This window comes from Sander vitreus, chromosome 5 (assembly GCF_031162955.1).
Source record: "Sander vitreus isolate 19-12246 chromosome 5, sanVit1, whole genome shotgun sequence".
Taxonomy (NCBI): Eukaryota; Metazoa; Chordata; class Actinopteri; order Perciformes; family Percidae; genus Sander; species Sander vitreus.
Genome location: NC_135859.1, coordinates 9,104,487 through 9,125,921, shown reverse-complemented (window position 1 = coordinate 9,125,921; position 21,435 = coordinate 9,104,487). Strand labels below are relative to the sequence as shown.

Genomic DNA, 21,435 nt, shown 5'->3' with positions numbered 1-21,435 from the left:
TCTTCTCTCCCGACCCAGTCCAACACACAGAGCACAGCCGCCTGGTTCTGTAGCGGCTTCTGGAGAACCGACTTTTTGTGAAAGCCGAGAAATGCGAATTCCACGTCCCATCTGTGCAGTTTCTCGGCTTTATCATTGAGAGCAGGCAGCTCCGCGCTGACCCAGCCAAAATCCAGGCTGTTGTAGATTGGCCCACTCCCACCTCTGTCAATCAGCTACAGCGCTTTTTGGGCTTTGCCAATTTCTATCGGAGCTTTATCCGCAACTATAGTTCTCTGGTCGCTCCTCTCAGCCTCCGTCCCCTTCGTCTGGTCTCCAGAGGCCGCTGCAGCCTTCTCCCTCCTGAAAACCATGTTCACCTCCGCCCCCATCCTCACCAATCCTGAACCCTCTCTTCAGTTCGTGGTGGAGGTGGATGCCTCAGATGCAAGTGTCGGAGCCACCTTGTCCCAGCGCTCCACCGCTGACCACAAGCTCCACCCCTGCACCTTCTCCCGCCGCCTGACCCCTACGGAACGCAACTACAGCGTGGGAGACCGGGAACTACTAGCAGTGAAGCTAGCCCTGGAAGAATGGAGGCATTGGCTAGAGGGCTCTGAACACCCCTTCCTGGTTTGGGCGGACCACAAAAACCTGTCGTACATCCAGAACGCCCAAAGACTCAATTCCCGCCAGGTTAGGTGGGCCCTGTTCTTCACCCAGTTCAATTTCACCCTGTCATACCGCAACACCAAGCCAGACGCCTTATCTCGCCTTCATTCCACTGACAACCCGGTAAACCAACCTGACACCATCTTACCCCGTTCCTGCCTGGTCGCGTCCCTGGTTTGGGACATGGAGTCCGCCGTCCCATGGGCCCAGTCCTCGGACCCCGACCCTGGTACCGGTCCCCCCAATCGCCTCTACGTCCCCCTCAGTGTCCGCTCCCAGGTCCTCCAGTGGGCGCACGCCTCCAAGTTCAGCTAATTAAGAACCAGGTACTCTAATAAATATAATGTACTATTACTATGTAGATACTCAAGGAATGCTAGTAGAATGTATTTATTAAATACTGAAATCAAGTTATTACATTACAGCTGACTTAAGGGTAATTTGGCAGTAAAAACTGACAGGGTCAGTATAAAAATAAATCCACATCACAGATTGACTTAATGAGCTTTCCTTTAGCACCACCATGAAGGAAAATTTTCTCAAAGCTGAAAGGGCTTTATTGCCTGAATTTCAGGAATACGGTCACAAAATGTCATCTTAATTCAATACATCAACATACGCATGCTGTGGTTGACAGTCTTGTTAAACGGTGTTTTTTTCAATCTGGACCATATTTTCTTATGACTGATGAGAACATGCGAGATGGCTAGAGTCTGCAGCGGTTAAGCAAGCTGCAATATACTTGGGTTAATGGGCTATTGCAAACCTTCAATTGTCTTCACTAAATCCTAATCCACAATCTGCATTTAAGGCAGGGGCAGAGTTATATAATCTTGGGAGGGGAGTGGTCTTAATGAGTGACAGTCCATGCAATGATGCAGGTGAGGTATTGACTTGTTTTTTAACACAGTGAGCAACTTTTAATATAATGAATTGGGCACCTCTTAGAACATGATTCAAATATTTATTTGTCACATGCTCATATTTCTCAATATTTGCTTTGAAATGTGGGGGTGGTAAGAGGATGTGCCAAAAGGTAAGTGTGAATTTATAATAATTATATGAATAAGAATAGCGACAGCTCCGTCAATTCTACCTTAAAGCGTAACTCTCGCAAAATGCAACCTAGGGTCTTTTTGTGAATGTACCAGAGTCAAACTTTCGTTTAAAAGCATATTTAGGATGGAATCGCCACTTTTAAGATTTACCGTATTTTCATTTTTCGGTCAAATGGCCTTTTGAATGGGAGTGCTAGGGGCACTTTTATGCTAGCCTCAAAATAGCTATTTTTAAAACATTAAGAAGGCTCGACACAACATGAAACTTTGCTTGAAGTATCACCAGGGGCTCTACACCTTAATGAAAGCATTGACAACATTGTTTGTGTACCCAGAGTTTACTAAAAAAGGTTTTGAGCAACTCACTGTAGCTGTTGTTCTTCCGGTCGCCGTCTATCGAGCCAGTCAAAAATAGTCGAGGGAGGAGAGTAAAGATGGAAAGCTCCAAAAGCTTAGTTCCATATAAATGCATGGATAATTCGTTGTTTTGTCGTTAGTGAAACACAATATTGACCTTGTTGTTGAAAAAGGAGCCTCATATAGGAATGACATTTCCTCCTATGGAGTCCGTTCATTCGCATTCGGTGATCGCTTATTTTTGACTGGGAAAATGGCGGATAGCGTAAACAACAACTGCTAATGTGAGTTGCTCAAAACCTCTCTTTTTAGTAAACTCTGGGTACACAAACAATGTTGTCAATGCTTTCGTTAAGGTGTAGAGCCCCTGGCGATACTTTTTGCTATTATACTATACTGCTATTTTGAGGCTAGCATAAAAGTGCCCCTAGCATTCCCATTCAAAAGGCCATTTGACTGAAAAACGAAAATGCGGTAAATCTTAAAAGTGGCGATTCCATCCTAAATATGCTTTTCAAAAAAAGTTTGACTTGGGTACATTTACAAAAAGTCCCTAGGTTGCATTATGGCGAAAGTTACGCTTTAAAAGGAACACGCCACAGTTTTTTTGAAATAGGGTTATTCACCGTCTTCCCTAGATGTAGATAGGTGAGCAAACGCATTTTTGTGTCAGTGCATGCATTGTCTTAGTCTAGTTTAGTCTAGTCTAGTTTATCTTAGCGTAGTGAATGGAATCCTTTGTTGCCGGTTAGCATGTTGTGAGTAAAAGTGAGCCAACAAACAAAAAAAAACAACCTAATTACCTCTTGTGCCCTGCGTATTCACGAGTACAAATAGCAATGCAGATTAAGACTAGACGATTTCCTAGGCAGATATTGACTTGGGACTATATTGGGGCAAAGCACAGCCGAAGCACTGCTACGATAAATTCTGATCAAAGATCAATGCCATCCAGAGTAGCTATACCCTTAGATAACGAGCTGCAGAGATGTTGGGGGGCAAGTACAATAACTTCAGTTTTGTCTGAGTTTAACATCAGGAAATTGGAGTCACCCAGGGCCCAGGCCCCTTCCCTACTTTCTACAGCCCTACTTCCAGCACCCTTGCTCAGAGCACACCCATTTCCCAGAACTCTGCCTTTATTTTGATTTCAACTACACACCTGTAAAGTTTTGTGACAGTATCTTTTACAGTTGTGACGCTATCGCATTGACAAAATCTGTCCGCAGACAGACAACAGAAATATAATCACCTTGCAAAGTATTCAAAACCTCTTCTGTGGAAGTTCGTGCTTACAGTAGGTGTCTGCAGGACCACATTTTGCCATTATGACACACACACACACACACACACACACACACTTACTCAAAAGGTAAAAACAACAGCAGCGTAGTGACAAGCTGGCTGGTGACAATGTATCCACTTCTACATCCATGACTTAAAGGGAAGAGACCCAAAATACCTAAAAATAAATGTATGAGCTGCTGAGTGACTGAATTGTGTGGGTTATAAGGATGGCCTTTCATGATACATAGTATGGATCAGGGTTAGGGGAAATATAGTTTATATGCACACAAACAGAGAAACACAACCACAAAACAGGATTAACACACCCTGGTTAAGTTAACAAAAAGATCAAAATATCTTCATTAATATATCATGTCAGCCAGGATCAGGTGTGAGGATAGAATTTAGTGATAATAAAACTTACACACTGGTCCATCCAACACATTGAGAACATGCATCACGCATAGGAAACAAACACAGCCAGAAAGAGAGAAAGAGAGAAAGAAAGAACAGCAGAACGAGACAAAGGTGAAGTAAAACAACAAAGACAAAGAGCATCAAAATATCTCTGGGTTTACTATCAACTGGGAGAAATCTGTTTTTATGCCTCTGTCTAACAGTCTCGACTCCAGTTTTCTTCTCAATTTGCCCTTCAGAGTCACCCATGACCACTTTTCTTACCTGGGGATTGACATCCCCAGAAATCCAAAACTTCTCTTTAAACTTAATTATATGGATCTGATTGACAGGCTCAAGTGTATGATAGATAAATGGAAACTTCTCCCCCTTTCATTGATTGTCAACATTGTTAAAATGGTCATGCTCCCTAAATTTACTTATTTATTTCAGAATGTGCCCATCTTCCTCACTTCTTCCTTTTTTAAGACGTTAGACTCTATTATCATGCCCTTCGTCTGGGCCTCCAAGCCCCCCCGTATTTCAAAGGCCCACTTACAGAAGCCCACTGTGGAGGGTGGTTTAGGCCTGCCTGTTTTTCTGCATTACCACTGGGCCTGTAACGCCAGAGCATGGGTTTTCTGCAATCAGCCCACGGCTGGGGGTGTACAGGAGGGCGGACCCGGCCCTAGATGGCCTGAGATTGAGCTTAGTAGTGCTGTGTCACTTACTGGTGCCTCCTTGTCAGCCATTCTATTCTCAAATCCTGATTTTAAGATTAAATCGCTTTGCAATAATTTCTTATTCTGCATCTCGATTAAAATTTTAAAGCAAATTAAGGGAATTCTGAACCTCCCAGAAAAGTCAATTCATGCCCCCATATGTCAGAACCCCTGTTTCAAGCCTGGTGTGATGGATACTCTCTTTAAGCACTGGTCAGATAAAGGTTTAACTACTATCAGGGATCTCTACATTGATAATCATTTTGCATCTTTTGCCCAGCTCCAGGCTAAGTTCAAACTCCCTTCTAATCAATTTTTTTGTTATCTACAAATTAGGAATTTTGTCAAGCAATCTTTTTCTCGCCTAGATGCGCCCCCATGCAACATGACTTTTTTGATGTTATGACCAGATCTCCCACCTCGAAAAATCTGATCTCTCGGTTTGTTAACCTCTTCGTTGTGGCAACCCCCTCTCTTCATATTAAAGAGGCGTGGATCAAGGACATCGGCGAAGTAATATCTGACGAGCTATGGGCAAAAGGGTTAAACAGGACAAAAGCATGCTCTATTAAAGCTTGACTTCAGCTCATTCAGTTTAAAGTAGTTCATAGGTTGCACTATTCCAAGACTAGACTGAACAAAATTGTTCCTGCTGTCTCCCCCTCTTGTGATAAATGCAAATTAGCTGATGGAACTCTTGGGCATCTTTTCTGGTCCTGCTCTAAGCTCTCAAGGTTCTGGGTTGACATTTTCAGTTTGTACAGTGCTGTTTATAATAGACAACTGGTTCCTGACTGTCTCTTAGTGATACTGGGCTGTTCCAACGGTTCTTTGGCTCTTCCAGCCGCTTTACAACAAGCCCTCATGTTTGGTATGACCATTGCAAAACGGGTTATCCTAAAGGAGTGGAAGTCAACTTCCCCTCCTTGCTTCAAGAAGTGTCTATACAGCGGGGCAAAAAAGTATTTAGTCAGCCACCAATTGTGCAAGTTCTCCCACTTAAAAAGACGAGAGAGGCCTGTAATTTTCATCATAGGTACACTTCAACTATGAGAGACAATATGAGAAAAAAAATCCAGAAAATCACATTGTAGGATTTTTAATGAATTTATTTGCAAATTATGGTGGAAAATAAGTATTTGGTCAATAACAAAAGTTCATCTCAATACTTTGTTATATACCCTTTGTTGGCAATAACAGAGGTCAAACGTTTTCTGTAAGTCTTCACAAGGTTTTCACACACTGTTGCTGGTATTTTGGCCCATTCCTCCATGCAGATCTCCTCTAGAGCAGTGATGTTTTGGGGCTGTCGCTGGGCAACACAGACTCAACTCCCTCCAAATATTTTCTATGGGGTTGAGATCTGGAGACTGGCTAGGCCACTCCAGGACCTTGAAATGCTTCTTACGAAGCCACTCCTTAGTTGCCCGGGCGGTGTGTTTGGGATCATTGTCATGCTGAAAGATCCAGCCACGTTTCATCTTCAATGCCCTTGCTGATGGAAGGAGGTTTTCACTCAAAATCTCACGATACATGGCCCCATTCATTCTTTCCTTTACACGGATCAGTCGTCCTGGTCCCTTTGCAGAAAAACAGCCCCAAAGCATGATGTTTCTACCCCCATGCTTCACAGTAGGTATGGTGTTCTTTGGATGCAACTCAGCATTCTTTCCCCTCCAAACACAACAAGTTGAGTTTTTACCAAAAAGTTGTATTTTGGTTTCATCTGACCATATGACATTCTCCTAATCCTCTTCTGGATCATCCAAATGCTCTCTAGCAAACTCCAGACGGGCCTGGACATGTACTGGCTTAAGCAGGGGACATGTCTGGCACTGCAGGATTTGAGTCCCTGGCGGCATAGTGTGTTACTGATGGTAGCCTTTGTTACTTTGGTCCCAGCTCTCTGCAGGTCATTCACTAGGTCCCCTCGTGTGGTTCTGGGATTTTTGCTCACCGTTCTTGTGATCATTTTGACCCCACGGGGTGAGATCTTGCATGGTGCCCCGGGGAGATTCAATCAAGGGAGATTATTAGTGGTCTTGTATGTCTTCCATTTTCTTATAATTGCTCCCACAGTTGATTTCTTGACACCAAGCTGCTTACCTATTGCAGATTCAGTCTTCCCAGCTTGGTGCAGGTCTACAATTTTGTTTCTGGTGTCCTTTGACAGCTCTTTGGTCTTGGCCATAGTGGAGTTTGGAGTGTGACTGTTTGAGGTTGTGGACAGGTGTCTTTTATACTGATAACAAATTCAAACAGGTGCCATTAATACAGGTAACAAGTGGAGGACAGAGGAGCCTCTTAAAGAAGAAGTTACAGGTCTGTGAGAGCCAGAAATCTTGTTTGTTGTAGGTGACCAAATACTTATTTTTGCATTGAATTTGCAAATAAATTAATTAAAAATCCTACAATGTGATTTTCTAGATTTCTTTTTCTCATTTTGTCTCTCATAGTTGAAGTGTACCTATGATGACAATTACAGGCCTCTCTCATCTTTTTAAGTGGGAGAACTTGCACAATTGGTGGCTGACTAAATTCTGTATGATGGTTTCCTGTTTACATCTTGAAGAAATTCTGTATGATGGTTTCCTGTTTACATCTTGAAGAAATTCAGTTTTCCATGTCTAACTCTCAAGATAAGTTCAAGAAGATTTGGGGCCCTTTCATAGAATACATCAGGAAGGATAGACCACAAACTGGGACCTAAATGCACAGCACTGTTTTAGTATTTTTAATTTTTTTAAACTTTCGTTAGTTATCCATACTGAGACTTTGCCACTCCCCTCCGGCTCAGGCCTCCTTGACTCAATCTGTGTGAGTGGACTTTCTGGGACATCTGTTCAGTGAATCGACATGTATATTTATACTTTTTCTTTCCATATAATGAGTAAGTGCTGGCTGTGTGTTGTTGTTTTTTTTGTTTTGTTTTTAATTGTCTGGTTTTCTGTCTTTTTTTTGTTTGTATTATGTGCGCCTGTATAGATAAAAATCTGCATAAATAAAATTTAGAAAAAAAAAAAGAGCATCAAAATAAATTGGGTGCTACAATGGCTACAGGTGCACTGAGAACTAAACAGAACAAAATTAACTCAAGGACAGCGCAACACATTATTAAAAGGTGACTAAAGGACACAAATGCTACAGCACATGGTGAGAGGCAAATCACATATTTGAAACAGCAGCAGATCAGCAAAAATAAGCATTTGCCTATTTCAAATGCATGGCCATACTGCACAGAACTGCATAATATCCTCATGACTGCAGGCAGATCTAGGTAAACTTGAATCAGCATTCACTTTCTCTATTTAAAACACAATGAAGGATAACATGGAGGAAGGACAGAAGATGTCATTCTAACACCAGTTTACCTGTACAGTCCTCCACCATCCATCCCCTCAACCCTCCGTTACTCTCTCCTTCCAAACAGCTGCACATATGGATTTGATCTTTTTCTCATAACTTTCTTGAAACCATCAGTACTGGAGATACCAAAAGGATATTGGCACCAATCTTCTTACAGAGTTTCTGCAGGTTTCAACAAGTCAAATTTAAGACTTTTTAAGACCTTTTTAAAACCATTATGAATGAAATTTAAGACCTTTATCACAACATAAACTAAGCCCTAAATTAATTTTTTTCAGTATCGCTAAACTTGCACTTCTTCATAGCTGAAGAATAAATCTGTTTTATATCTGTAGTACAATCCGAAAGTGACTCGCGCCAATAACATGAAAGCTGATTCTGATTTGTAGTCGTAATACAGCAAAATGATATTTGGACTAGCGAAAGAAAGAACTACAAAAGTAGTGTTGCATGGACATAGGAAAATTAAGACCTGTTAATTATTTAACGGAGAATTCTGGCCAATTTTTACGTTAATCTTGATCGCTATAAATATGCTAGTACTGTCGATACAAAAAAAAACGAGCCGAATCGATGCTAGTAACACGGAACTGCTGCAACTACGTGTAGAGCTCCAACTTAGCTAGATCGGCAGTTGTGGAGGCATGATTTAAAGAGTGCCTTTGTGCCTCTTAACAGACACAAAATACAATTAAAGCTGCAAGCAGCGTTGGACAGGCCCTCGCTCCTATGCGCGCGTCGGGGTTAGTGGCGGACGCCGCTCCTTGCGACCGTGCATTTGCACGGCACTCAGACACTGCAAATCGTCACCAATGAAACGGGAACTCCCTGCTGAGTTCAATGATACCTCACACAAGACTCTACGTCATGCAGTTCATTAGCTGTGAAAGGGGGAGTGGCTAAAGCATAGGGGGCGGGCCGAACCATGACCAATGAAAACGGAACTCTCTGTTGAGTTCAATGATACCTCACACAAGACTGTCAATTGTGAGAAATTTCGGGCAGATATACAACTTCTTTGTTCATTTCAAATGCTCAAAATGGCCGTTGGACAAAAAGTTTTGCTTTTAATAACATTTCATCGTTGAGGTCTTTAGATGACACAGACCGGATTTGAAGTTCATCGGATGAAATCTCTCAGAGTAGTTCGTTAAAGTATAGCACTATAGTTTTGGGCCTACTTCCTGTTGCCACTAGGGGGCGCTATGACTTTGAGTGAATTTTGAGTCTTATGAATCATGTAAAGTTTTGAGCCAAGTGGACAATGTACTCTTGAGTTACACCCACTTCCTATTGACTTCAAATTTATATATATATATATATATATATATATATATATATATATGTCCTCAGGCCTGGACTCTTGTTGATTGTGGGAAATTTCAAGCAGATATGACAATGTACACTGTAGTTACAGCCACTTTCTCGTTCATTGCTAAACACTCAAAATGGCCGCCATGCCACGCCCACACCGATTGACGAAAAGTTTTTCTTTTAATAACTTTTCATCTCTAAGGTGTTGAGATGGTACAGACCAAATTTGAAGTCCATCGGATGAAATCTCTAGGAGGAGTTCGTTAAAGTATAGCACCGTGACTTTTAGGCCTACTTCCTGTTGTCACTATGTGACTTTGAGCCAATATCGGCATGTATATGTCGTCATGAAAAGTTTCAAACCAATTGGACAATGTACACTCAAGTTACACCCACTTCCTGTTGATGGCGAAACGCACAAAATGGCCTGTTTTGGTCAAACCATCACCAATCAAAAAGAACCTCTCTGTTGAGTTCAATGATACCTCACACAAGACTCTACCTTAAACGGTTCAAATGTTATAAAAGGGGCGTGGCCTGAGTATGTGGGCGTGGTTAAAGTATAGGGGGCAGCTCAGTATCACATTATAAGTTTCATGTAAATTGGATGATGTTTGTCATATAAGGCTGATTTCCTGTTGCCAGCAGGGGGCACTATGACAAAAAGTCAATTTTTGCCTATAAATGTCCTCAGGCCTGAATAGTTCAGCTCAGTGTGAGAACTCTTTGGTCTCGATATTTAAATAAACAGAAAATATCACAAATCAAAACACAAAAGCTTGAAAATACATATCCCATGAGACCTAACATGCAATCTGTGGTGTCTTTCTTCGAATTGACTGGCACAAAATCTTTGTGGTCCTTTAGTAAATGAAAAAAGTAAAAAAAAATGTAAAAAATGTTAGCACCTAAAAAGGGCCACAAATCCTTAGTGAAAGTCCCATAGTGACCCATCCCAAAATTACCAAACTTACTCAAACAGGAGTAAATAAATTTATTGGGGAAGCGTTTATCCTTTTAGAGTAGATTTTATATAATAAGACAATACTCCTGCTGTTTCCGTCCATGTTTTACTATGTCTGCCTACCTTCCTTGACAGGAATCGCTGGCTTCTTCTGCCTCAGACCCAAGAGGATGAAGAAGAGGACCAGTGGGATGAAGATCTCAAAGGACAGCACCCACTGGAGAAGAAAAGGACAAAATTAACAAGACTATTTGTGCTGCATTTCCAATCAAAAACCTGGCCAAAGCCAGGTCCAGCTTCAGCACAGTGATCCTGTAGCAAGGTCGACCTCAGTCATGGTTCTTCACCATAGAACTCTCCTTGTCGGTTCCCATCTCCTTGCTCATGGATTGACACTGTGGAATAGATTGAGTTTGGCTACTGTCACATATCGATTCATTACATCACAACAAAATGGTCTCGGGAAGGAACTTGTTTTGGTGGAACATTTGCACCCCACAAAAGAAAATGCCACATACAATATTATCAGTCCCTCCAGGATTTCACGGCCTTTTTTTGAGATTGTTGTGGCCCAAAATGCCTGATTTTGAGTTTGTTGCAATGAAGTTGCGGAGACAATGAAAGTTGCGATTTTTTTTTTTGTCTTTAAAAATAAAAAGGACACTTATTTGGGGGAGAATAAAATAACTCTGGGCTGAGTTTTCCTAGTAACCTTACCAAAAAGGCTCAGGATGCTGCAAATGTTGGTATAATATGAAAATGGCTGGTGGATTTAAGACAAAAAATAATAATTTATTGAATGAATCAAATTTGAACATATGTGTCAGTCTTGTTGATCTTCATATTGTTAGTTAATTTCCTAACCTGGCCTGGGACACACATTCATATGGTTTTCATAAAGTACTATTTCCTGGGGGAGGACACCCAGACCCCCACTTTAATTATATATATATATATATATATATATATATAGATATATATATATATAGAGATATAGATATGGTACAGTATACCCACTACACTATACCCACTACAATAAATTAGACTACACCACTGTGATAATCCAAACACTTGATTACAACACACCCTGAGTTTACACTGTATAGGCCTTTTTCAAATTGAAGAAAATAAGCATAGACTGGAATTACTGTTGTTTATCCACAAACAACAACCTGTTTGACAGTAGTGTGAGATATACAGAGAACAGGCATCTGCATCCCAACAACACCCCGGCAAATAAACCTGCGTGGACATTATCATCATGCTCCATATTAAGCTCACTGCGGTGTTATTCTAACGCATGATGGTAACATTTGCAGATAGAGACAGGTGCTGGTAGAATTAGCCCAAATAAAGTCTGCGGGAAATGGAGCAGCAGTGCAGGCTGGATCGACGCCCGTCTGCTCTTCAAAGACACGAACAACCAGACACGGCTGTTCTGTCCCTTTTTATATAATTTCATAGACTAATGTGAACTAAAGTGTTGTCTTACCGGACTCCTCCTTTTCAGTGAGATGTTCTTCCACAGCAGGAGATGGAGCTGGTGCAGGAATCCCATTTTGCCTCCCACTTCTGCTGTCATTAAATTTACCAAACTAGCATAACGTGCGGTGGCCTAGGACTGCATTTAAATAACCGGGGAAATTCTGTCCCGTTGCAGGCATTCCGTCCGAGCCTGTAATGGTGCTGAAATGCGTCGGGCTGGCTAATAATGAATAATATTAAGCTAACGTTGACGTTACTCAGTTAGTTGAAGAATGCCTATTTGCCAGTGACTGGCAGGAAAAGTCGTAACGGGACTGTTGTGTTCCGTCTGTCATCCTCTGTCTGTCTCTGTCTGTGGCTTGGATGTATCAGTGGTGCTCCGGGTAGATTCTCCTACGGAATCCGTTACGTTTAGCAGTGCAGTGGTCTGGATTGGAGCAGGAAACCAGTGGACACAGCCTGATATTAAGCTAACCCGAGTATTGAAAACGTACACTTCCGGCCTGGCCAAAATCCCTCTGAATTTTACATGGATGTATTAAGAGAACGCTCTTGATAACATTACCGCATATTTGCCTTAAAGGAAGTGATCAGAGCCATATGCCCAGATTTCTGAGTTATGTTGCTATGTGGGTCAATGACGTATAAGGAATTTCAACAGGCCAATTTTAAAATACAATAAGAATATCTATGGCATGTGTTCAAACATTAAGAATGTTGTGTAGGCTACATATAAATTCTTATTGAAATTTTGAATCCAGTGATTTTAGTGTTTTTTCATTTAGATCAGAGATCTTCAACAGGGGATCCGTCACGTGACTCATAGGGGGTCCTCAGAGTTAGTGCAGGTTTTTTTTTTTTCAAAATTAAAATATGTCTGAAAATATACATGCATGTGAATCCAACATATAGCAAAGATACATTTCCAGTTCAGGTTCAAACTACTTTATTTAACCCAAAAAGGGACATTTAGTTTTTGGGTCGTTCCAGAATTGGAGGACATTTCATGTCCCACCTATGAAATTTCAAATAATCTATGTACAATATACAAAAAATGCAGTAATTGTGTAAACAACACTTGTACAGAGACTAAATATAAATAGACTTGAAGATTTTTTTTCCAAAAATATCTTCATCGAAAATAAAAAATAAGTCTCTAGCACCCACTTAAGTGCCATTTTTCTCTTGTCCCACCTTCTAGATGACCAAATTGAATGTTAAATACAACTGTTAAAATACATTTTAAATATCCTTTTTTTGTATGATTTTGTTTATATATGCCTCTTTTAATTGTTAATTTTTTTTTTTAAATGATAGAAATATTTCATATAATAGAAATTTTGCAATAAAGTTATGTCCCACAACATATGTGCAACCCTTTTAGCGAAACATATTTAGCCTGGCAGAAGAAGAAAAAAACAGTGAGTGAAATGCCATCACTAAGTAGTTTGCCACCAGAATGGGTAGAACAAAGGTATGTTCTCTTTTCGATTTTTCATATTATTATACAACTTTTAGCCTTGATTGAATGTGTCACTCTAACCAATGCAACCCTGTTACACTTATTATCAGAATAAGACAAATTAATTTAAAGGTTTTCTTCTGTTACATAAGTAAGTTTGTCCTAAAGATGACAGTAAGAGCTAGCTAAACAGTTAGCTTCTATTCATGAGAAAAAGCTAACATTAGCATTAATTTGCAACCCTGTTACCATAATTAGAGCAACAGGGTTGAATCTCCTTCAATACACAGGGTTGCACTGAGCACAAAAAAAAACAAATTTTTTTTTTAATCTTATATTACCTGTTTTTTTTAAATACATAATAAAAAATAGTAAAATAAAGGGCCAATTTTTCAAAATTATGGATGCCTAAATTGTCCTCCAATTCTGGAATGACCCTTTTAACAGTCTACAGACCCAAAAAAAAAATAAACATAAACAGAATGTCAGGGATAAAACAAAAGGTCTGGGCAATGAGTGTACACAGGTCAATTAACAACGCTGAAGTTGGCTTCCGATTCGCAGCTTCCGATTCGGTGGTTAAGGGGAAATTTAAGGGAAACTTAAAGCTGAAGTTAGCTTCCGATTTATAGTGTCTGATTCAGCAGAGAAACATAACTTACAATGCTGAGTGACTGATCCTCTGTTTTTTTAACCTCTTAATGTATTGAAAGCGTGTTAGTCATTAAGGTAAATTATTAATTATGTTTAAAACAGACTTTTAGATTTGTGAAAGCTTTATTGTCTTTATGAGAACGCACTAAAGGGAGATTTCCCAGTTTTTTCATATGTAGACCACATAGACCATGCAGGTCCAGATCCAAAATCACTATAGACTCGCACGAATTATGAACGCCATGACGGACGGTGGAAGAGCTATGCTGTAGACAGACGGCAAGTCAAACGCGTATGTGTTTGTGTTCGCTCATATAATAAAATGGTTATTTCTTGTTGTGCAGTGGGCTTCTGTAGGCTTCGTGTTATGTCTGGTTTGAGTATTTGTGTTAACAAGGGGAACACACTTCTAAGGTTCCTTCGATATTTAATGTATCACAAACTGGCCATATTAAATCACTCTTAAGGTAAAGCTAGCTAACTATTAGCCACATAATAATCCTTGATGTGTTTAAAAGCTTTGAGATCAGCACCAGTGTATGGGGATACCCCGTATACCACATAGTGATACAGATCGTGTGGACTGAAGTCGGGCAGACTCTGCGATTTAATGAGGTCCGTGAAAACGGAGGGAAGAAGAAGGTAAGGGTCGGTATCCAATCCTGCGATCTCTGACTTCTCCAAATACTGCTTATTGTGAGCACCTACCAGATGCCCTACCATGACTGATAACGGCACAACTTGTTGTTCAATAGAAGAAGCCATAAAGAAGAAGATAGTATTATTATTACAGTTTATTTAGTGTTATTTATTTTAAACTCATTGAAACTAATGAAACTTTCCGCTTGTACTTGTTTAGCTTGTGCTTCCGGTGATTCTGCCGTCCGTCATGGCGTCGTCACGTGGACGTGGTTTGCAAAGGGTCTATACCTAGACTTGTCAAATCTGGACCAAATTATCCCAGAGAGGCTAAAGATTGTTAAAAACACAGTTTCAGATCTCTCTCTGGGATAATTTAGTCCAGATTTGACAAGTCTAGGTATAGTGGTTTTGGATTTGGATCTGGTCTAATGTGGTCTACATATGAAAAAGAAAACGGTGAAATCCCCTTTATTGCATTTTCACAAATAGAATAAAGCTTTCACAAATCTGAAACTGTGTTTTTAACAATATTTAGCCTCTCTCGGATAATTTAGTCTAGATTTGACAAGTCTAGGTATAGTGGTTTTGGATCTGGACCTGGTCTTATGTGGTCTACACATGAAAAAGAACAGGGAAATCTCCCTTTATTGCATTTTCACAAATAGAATAAAGTTTTCACAAATCTGAAACTGTGTTTTTAAGAATCTTTAGCCTCTCTGGGATAATTTAGTCCAGATTTGACAAGTCTAGGTATACTAGTTTTGGATCTGGACCTGGTCTAATGTGGTCTATGGCTCAAAATCATGTGAAATTAACGATGTCTTTTACGTGTTGTTTACGCGTTGTCAACATGTTGTAAATGTGTTGTTAACGTGTTGTCTACGTATTGTCCACGTGTGAAAAATCAACGTGTTGTCTACGTGTTGTCAACATGTTGTTAATGTGTTGTTGATTTAGTTTAAATATTTTATTTATGATTTTTGTTTTGGCGGCTGAGCTAAGGTAGCTAATGCTGGCAGCATCTGTCACTTATTGCCATAGAGACATTCCGAACAAGCATTACATTCATCATTTTAATACTTTCTTATATGCATGATATATTATTAGCCACACATTCATTAGTAACACAGAAGCACCAGAAAGTAAGCAAAAAAACACTAACAAAATGTGAATCTAAATGATGAGAATACATGTACTGTACTCTGGTGATCAATAAAGTTAGGGGAAAAGTCACACTAATGACGTACTTAGTTCAGACCAAATGAAGACTGAAAAACAGAACTATTTTGATACAAACATTTACTCGCCAGAGTAAATGTTAGATATAGATAGATATAATTTATTAATCATATATTATTTAAATTTAATATTTAGTGTTTAGTAAATAATTGTTAAATGTAGTACAGAGTCTGAGCCTCATAAACGTGCTAACACAAAATATTCAGCAGCATCGGCCCCCCGCACAGCAGAATTCAGTGCAGTCACAAGAGCAGCAGAATCTGCAAGCACAAATACAAAAACAAACACTTTAGGAGGAGATTACTAGGTTTTTAACTATATTGACAATATATTGATATTGGACTCATTCAGTGGGAAGTTGTATTTCATAATGTTAATAATCTCCCACATGCAGGTCCTTTCCTGGCTTCTTCTCCAAAAGAAAAGGCAAAAAACACTTTTCTCCGTTACAAACCACTCCAGGGAAGCCTAAAGTCTGTTATGTTAACGTTAAGCCATTCAGCATATATTGTTGATAGGTAGATAGAGTTGAACCAAGCAGGGTTGGGGAAGAGGTCCCTCACCTTGACAGACGATATGAGCCACGCAGCGGTAGTGTAACCACTTTTTTAATTTCAATAAATTGTTATAATAGACTTTACAGTACAAGTATACTGTTATCAATATAACATTATTTTGAAAACATTTTACTATATTACTGTACTTTTAGAAGTTGTATAATACTCTTTTTTAAGCTTTCCCCCTTTATGTGATTGTTTTCTTAGATAAATAAACTTCTCATTGAAGAATATCCCAAGATGGAGGGGGTGGAAGGGTGGCTGTTCTATAAGGCTTCAGGTGCATTACATATCATTTACTTATTTGGAAAGTGCAGGGATATCAACATTGAAACTCTTTCTCTCACTGGCTGTATGCAGGTGGCCACGGTAGAAGGAAACTGGCTGCAGTTCCTCCTGATGTAGATGGTTATACAGGAAGACTAAGTCGTACGTACGTTTCAGGTACTGGGAAACACATTTTGTATGTTGTTCCACTGCAGCAGGACCTTGATCTTACTCCATTGCCATATGATGCACCTGAATTTCAAAAAATGCCGAAGACTGCATGTCAAGTGTGCAAAGAAAGCATGCCTCTGCATATTCTAGCATTGCACATCGAGGGTTGTATAGGGTCTCAATCTGCAACAGATGATGAGGAGGTGAATGCATATGTGTGAGATTGTTTTACACATTTGTACACAGATACAATATTCATGCAAAGCTATTATAATATTTTGTCCTTGGCAACCATATTACAACACATGTCCTAATATCTGTAGTACTGAAGACAAAAAACTACTACTACTACTATTACTATAATTGGCCACATTTGTTTTTGCAAAGTCAGAATTAAACCTGCATTGTATTAGTTCACTAAGCGACTTTGTGTCCATGAAACACGCTATACAAATTCTTAGGAATTATTATTAGGGTCCGAGCGCCGACAGCGGCAAAGGCCCTATTGGAACTGAAGGAATTATTGTTCTTTTTCCCAGCAAATTAATTGCCTTTTTGAGGGGCTTAACATACTCAAAAACTCACCAAAATTGGCGGTCGCATCAAGTCTGGTGAACATTTATGTATTTTAAGGGTTTTGGGAATAGGCGCACAGAAATGGCTAAATCCAACAGGAAGTCCGCCATTTTGAATTGAAAGTTCCAAATTAGTGCGATTTTGGCCATTTCCACGTGTCATACTTTAACGAACTCCTCCTAGAGATTTATTCCGATCAACTTCAAATTTGGTCTGTTAAAGATGAAAAGTTATTAAAAGAAAAACTTTTCGTCATAGGGCATGGCCGTGGCGGGGCAGCTATTTTGTGCGTTTCGCCATCGAAACAGGAAATGGGTGTAACTCAAGAGTACATTGTCCAGTTGGCTAGAAACTTTTTCATGAGTCATAAGACTCTAACTCTGAGGACATTTACCGGACAAAATTGACTCAAATCATTCAGTGATGAATGGCATTGAGAGGCGACTGTTCGAGGGCAATGGCATAAAGGGAAAGAGTCCTGTCTATTCCATAAGTGACGTAGAAAATGGTTTCTACAGGTTTGCATTGTTTCATACTAGTCCTCGTTCTACAGTTTATGCATGTAAGTGTGAAAAGGTCATGTACAATGTTTGCATTTTTTGTTGATGACATGCAGAAATGCAGGAGAAGTGTTCTCAGTCAGCCTCGCTCAGGGTGACACAGCACCATGCTTCTTTAGAAATTGGTGTTTCCAGTTCCTTGCAACAGGAGACTTTGACACTTTGCAGTTGACCAAAGACGATGTGGACGATCAGGAATATTCTTCACTGATAGAAAGGGTGAGTACACCTGTTGTAAGTTGCTTTAGAAACAATGAAAGAAACAAAGACAGAATGCTTTCCTTGACGTACAATATTCCATTGCTATCCTGTAAAGAATTAGGGTTGTAATTTTAGGTGGAGGCGGCAACTGATCTGACAGAGTTGACAGAAGAAATTGTGAGCTGTGGTTACACAGGGCTTGTAAAGTTGGACAGGAAGGACATTATTATAAGGTGTGTAAATTACGTATGTACACATACATTTAGCAGAGAAAATTTATTTATATTATACATAAAATAAAACATAAATATTAGGTCAATTCTACTGCCAAAGCCCTTGACCAAGGCATAGCTTACAACTGGAGTTTCTTGGCCCACTATGGTGGTATACATTAGCTGATGTCAAAATACTTTTGGTATGAAAGAGGGTTGATGATGATGATTAAAGGCAAAAACAACATACAAATGTGTTATTAAAAAAAAACTCATCTACATTGTTTGTGGAAGTGCCACATTTATACTGTAATTAGTAAGTAGAGCCTAGCCTCGGGTCTTTTTCCAGAAATGTTAAGTTTTTTTTGTTGGTTTGTTTTGCTCCTCCACTAATCAAGACAAATGTTTCCTGTTCACAATAGAGCCATTGTTCTACATGCTACAATGCGTCTGACTCCTATCCTTCAGCAAATCAGAAAAGGCATAAAGGCCTACAACCTTGTGGAGTTGATTGGGAGGCACCCAGATCTCTGCTCAAACCTGTTTGTCCCCAAAGAGGACGATGACAGAGTAAATATGCTAGACATTTCATCATCCACATTTGCTTTACTGCTTTTATTTAACAGGATTATACATGTTCACATGTTGTATAGCTGCATCTCTTTTTATGATTATTGCACCATCATCTTTTCATGACTTGCTGTTATTATTTTGTTGCACATTGTTTTGGAAGAATACAAAGACATACAGTATATCATGTGAATTATTGACTTTATTTTTGTTATCTTTAGGCAGAAGCTGATTACACTGATTACTGAATGATAGAGGAAGTCCAAGGCATCTAAGAGACTTTCTGCAAGACCTCGAAATCACAGGTTTGAAATTTTTTTTTCTTACAACAAACAAAACTTAAGAGTTTTCAGCACAATTTCCCATGCAGACAGTTGTTACTTGAAAAAGAACTGTTTATAGTTTTCTTCTACTTTCATTAAGTGTACATGAAAATAAAAAAAATAATGCAGTAGGTGCAGGCTGAATTGGGCTGTGTTTTCCAGAAATGTGTTTTTGATTCTTACATCATTGTAATAAAAAGCTGATTTGATTAAAACATTTTTTGGGGTTTTGTTGTTTTTCCATCATGCAGGTCAGGATGAAGACCAGGGTGTGTGTGAGCCTTTGACCCGAGAAGCACCACAAAGTCTGAATGAAGAATGTCTGGAACAGCAAATAAACTTGAGCTTGTCGGTCTTAACAGTGATGCAGTGGTTCTTCTCTCAGAAAGGGTAGATTTTAAATTAAATGTAAGATTTGAACACCACTGCAAAGAACAAATGCCTGGTCACCACATTTGTTACCCACTTGTGAGTGCCTGCACAAATACAATAGCTCTTCCTGTTGCACATATGAATACATACAGTGAGTTCAGAGATATAATGACAGTAGCGATCAGAATGAGTAGAGGTTTCGGCTGAGTTTAGAAGTTAGGCATTTTCAAGAGATGCTGTTAATGGCAAGATGTTTGAAAAATATGTTCAGTGAATGATTCACTATTTTGTATAAATATTCAATGTAAACACATTTGCATGGAAAATTAGTGCCCGATTCCTCTATTGACCCTTTGCACGTAACGACACGCTCCACTCGCACGAATTATGAACGCCATGACGGACGGCGGAAGAGCTATGCTGTAGATGGACGGCAAACTAAACTCATACGTTTTTGTTTGTTTGTGTTCTCACATTCACAATCTGCAGAGTAATCCTCACCAACACAAGCATGCAGAGTAATCCTCACCAACACAAGCATGTGTATGTATTGCCTTTCTGTTTTAAATGAGTGATAAATAAAATTATCCTCAACCAGCTAGCTGCCGTGCTAACCAGCTGTCCTGCTAACAGGTCCAACCCGATGATGACCCACATAACTAGCTAACATCGGTTATTCACTGATTTAGCTACAGATCCAAAAAAGAAAGCCGTTCCCTTGATCATTTAACTTAACACACATACAAAAAATATTGGTTAAATTAAAGATGACATGGCATGGAAACTAGCTTCAAAAACGAGTTAAATGTGGGTCTGCGGAGCTCCTACCCCGGCTAGCTGACGAGCTAGCTGCAGCTAGCTTTGGACTGCTCGCTAGCTGCTGTCCATCGCGTCGTAATATCCACCGGTCAAATCTAAACATAGGCTACACAGCGAATATAATCACAGATAAGAAGATGGCTAGATGTTACAATTATGTGTGGTTACTACTGATCATAGACACTCCGTGATTTACTGCATGGATTAACGTGTGATAGATAATTAATGACTGCACTTCCCAGAGCTGGGATGTGTTCAAGCATCCATTAGCTAGGAAGTTGCATTGGCACACCCAGTGAACAACGGTATGTGGGTAGCCACGACCGACCACGTCCTCTAAAAACATGGGCTATGTGTTATATAAATCTTTACTTAAGTAAAGAATAGATGTTAATACAAAATAAACCCTAGATTGATGTCTTATCTTTGCCATTATGAGGTACCTCCCCCCGCTGTTAGTGTAGCATCGCGTACCTGTAACCCAGCCAGCTACAAAGAACTGGTAAGCATCCAGACTTCTAAAAGCTTTGAGATCAGCACCAGTATATGGGGATACCCCGTTTACCACAGTGGTACAGATCAGTGGCAGACTCGGTGATTTAATGAGGTCCGTGAAAACGGAGGGAGAACAAATTAATCCTGACCAATCCTCCAATCTCCAACTTCTCAAAATACTGCTCTTTGTGAGCACCTACCAGATGACCTACCTCGACCGATAACGGCACGACAACTTGTTGAATAGAAGAAGCCATATAAAGCCATAAATACAGTTTATTTTGTGTTATGTATTTCAAACTGATTGAAACTATGAAACTTTCCGCTCGTCTACTACTGTTTAGCCTGTGCTTCTGCCGTCCGCCATGGCGCCGTCACGTGGTCGTGTGACGTGTTTGCAAAGGGTGAATAGCATATTGGTTTTTATACTGAAAAATTACAAAATGTGTATTTTAGGACCACTGTTAACAGAATAGATTGAAAAATAAGTAAAGAACTTAATAAGGCTAAAACTGCAAGTGTGATGCTCAGTTTCTGTTCCTCAGATCAAGGTAACTGTTACTATTGAAGAGCTTTCAAATTGTTCCATCTTCCACAGATGTAGTACTTCCATGTTATTCAAGTGAAATACATTTTCTGTGGAATTTGGAGTTCTTTACAAGTATATTCCAATTAAATAGTTCTCAAGATTGACTTGATAACAAATCCGGTTGAT

General features: G+C 39.7%; 2 protein-coding genes across 2 annotated transcripts in view; one reads left to right on the top strand and one right to left on the bottom strand.

Moving 5' to 3' along the window:
• Positions 1 to 12,065, bottom strand: part of abca2 (ATP-binding cassette, sub-family A (ABC1), member 2) — a 176,862-nt gene extending 164,797 nt beyond the window's left edge. Inside the window, exons 1-2 of the mRNA XM_078250330.1 lie at positions 11,608 to 12,065; positions 10,239 to 10,332 (exon numbers count right to left, since the gene is read on the bottom strand). Coding sequence (XP_078106456.1) covers positions 10,239 to 10,332; positions 11,608 to 11,697 — 184 coding nt within the window. The 5' untranslated portion in view covers positions 11,698 to 12,065. The remainder of the gene's footprint in view (positions 1 to 10,238; positions 10,333 to 11,607) is intronic.
• Positions 12,066 to 17,591: 5,526 nt separating this feature from the next.
• LOC144517536 (G2/M phase-specific E3 ubiquitin-protein ligase-like) lies at positions 17,592 to 21,424 on the top strand. The gene is made up of 6 exons (XM_078249620.1): positions 17,592 to 17,686; positions 17,785 to 17,947; positions 18,065 to 18,162; positions 18,564 to 18,711; positions 18,933 to 19,016; positions 19,286 to 21,424. The coding sequence occupies exons 1-5, from the start codon at positions 17,592 to 17,594 to the stop codon at positions 18,957 to 18,959; spliced, it is 531 nt and encodes a 176-aa protein (XP_078105746.1). The 3' UTR covers positions 18,960 to 19,016; positions 19,286 to 21,424.
• Positions 21,425 to 21,435: the final 11 nt, after the last annotated feature.